Source organism: Chelonia mydas, chromosome 13 (assembly GCF_015237465.2).
Source record: "Chelonia mydas isolate rCheMyd1 chromosome 13, rCheMyd1.pri.v2, whole genome shotgun sequence".
Lineage (NCBI taxonomy): Eukaryota > Metazoa > Chordata > Testudines > Cheloniidae > Chelonia > Chelonia mydas.
Window position 1 is genome coordinate 34,115,383 of NC_051253.2, and position 1,757 is coordinate 34,117,139.

Sequence of the window (1,757 nt, forward strand, 5' to 3'; positions counted from 1 at the left end):
CTAGAGGGTCCTGTTGTAGTGCACGGGCAGCCTCCTGACACACGCCACACGGATCCGACGGGTGCTGCTGCCCCCTCGGTAGCTGCAGGGCGGGCGGGTTGACCCCCTAGCCAGCCGGCAGGTGGTGATGCGATACCGGTTGTTGCTGTTGTGCAGGTTGCGGCCGGCGCGCCGGCCCGCCCGGCCGCAGATGTCCTGGAGCTGTCTGGCGGGGGCATGGACGAAGGTGTTGGTGCGTTTGCAGGGGCTGGCCATGCCCCGGCGCCGCATCATCATGTTGCAGTAGGTCCGGTCATCCCGAGCCCTGGTCTTGGGGTTGTCAACGTGCTGCCTCAGGAACTGCGGGTAGCTGGCTCCTTGGCCGAGCTGGGCCAACCAGCCAGCCAGCAGCACCAGGGCCAGCAGCAGCATTGGGTGGGGTCCCTTCACAGCCATCGCTGCACCTGGCCCGGCGTCTACCTGCAGAGGAGAGGGAGGGGGACATAGGAAGGTGGGACTCGAAAGGATAGCCGGGGTCTCTGTCGCAGGCTACCCACTGTACCATCCTCATTGTAATGGATCAAGTGCCATCTCCAAACCAGTTAGATCATTCGTCCCCGGGCTGTCCCTTAACCCCCTCCCCTGCTGCTTAGAACCCGTCTCATTTCCAGCCGATGGTGCTTCATGGCCAGTTTCTACCCATTTGCTCTCGTGCCAGCATTGTCCTTTAGTTGCAATAGCTCCTCTCCCTGCCTGGTATTCTCCACCCCCCGCCCCCAATGTATTCTAGTTTCCTCTCAGAAGATTGGCCCTCTGCTCTGCTGAGCATCCTAGCAGCCCTGCTCTTGCTCCAGTCTGAAGTCTTCTCTCTTGAACAAGGGTGACCAGAATTGTCAGTGGGATTCCAGACGAGGTCTCACTGGTGTCGTGTACAATGGCATTAATACTTCCCTACCTTTCCTGGAAATGCCTCACCGGATACATCCTGGGATTGCGTTTGCCTTGCTCGCAGCTGCATCACACTGGTGGCTCATAGTCCTGTTGTGATCAACCTATGCACCCGGGTCTTTCTCCTCCTCTCTCATTTCCAAATGATGAGCCCCCGGCTTATGGCAGAAATTCTTGTTAGTCCCTACGTGCATGACCGTGCACTTTGTACCATTGAACTTCATCCCCTTTCCGTCACTCCATTCCTCCAGGTCATCCAGGTCTTCCATTAGGATATTCCAGTCTCCTCTTCGCTGACTTTGTGTCATCAGCCAATTTCAGTAGCACACCCCTGCTTTTTGTGCCAATGAAAATATTAACTAAGATTGGTCCCAAGGCCAATCCTTGAGGAGCTCCTCCAACCTAATCTTTCCCCTTTCAGAACAGCCCTTGTCATCTCCCCTTCAGCCTGTTCCTTACCCACCCTACAGTTTTGTACTGAGCCCCAACTTTGCTAGTTTAGTTAATAATTTCCCAGGTGACACCATGTCAAATGCTTTACTGATGTCCAGACAGATTGGATCTGCCACATTTCCCTGGTCTAGTGAATCAGTTTTCTTCTCAAAGAAAGACATCAAGTTAGTCTGGACCGAGCTACATTTGATAAACCCATGTTGTGTTACATCCCTTTTTCCTTTCACCTCCGTGTCTTTAATGATTGTTTCCTTCAAAATTTGTTCTAAAGCCTTCCATGCTCCTGAGGTCAGACTAATGGGCTGGGAGCTGCCTGGGTCACTTTTCTCCCTTTCTTAAATAAGGGGGGCACATTTACTGATCTCCAGTCATACAGC

At 53.8% G+C, this 1,757-nt stretch overlaps 1 protein-coding gene across 1 annotated transcript; it reads right to left on the minus strand.

Moving 5' to 3' along the window:
• Window positions 1-450, minus strand: LOC102937668 (ribonuclease). Its single transcript, XM_027829733.3, has one exon. It carries the CDS (start codon window positions 433-435, stop codon window positions 1-3), a length of 435 nt encoding a protein of 144 aa, XP_027685534.2. The 5' UTR covers window positions 436-450.
• Window positions 451-1,757: the final 1,307 nt, after the last annotated feature.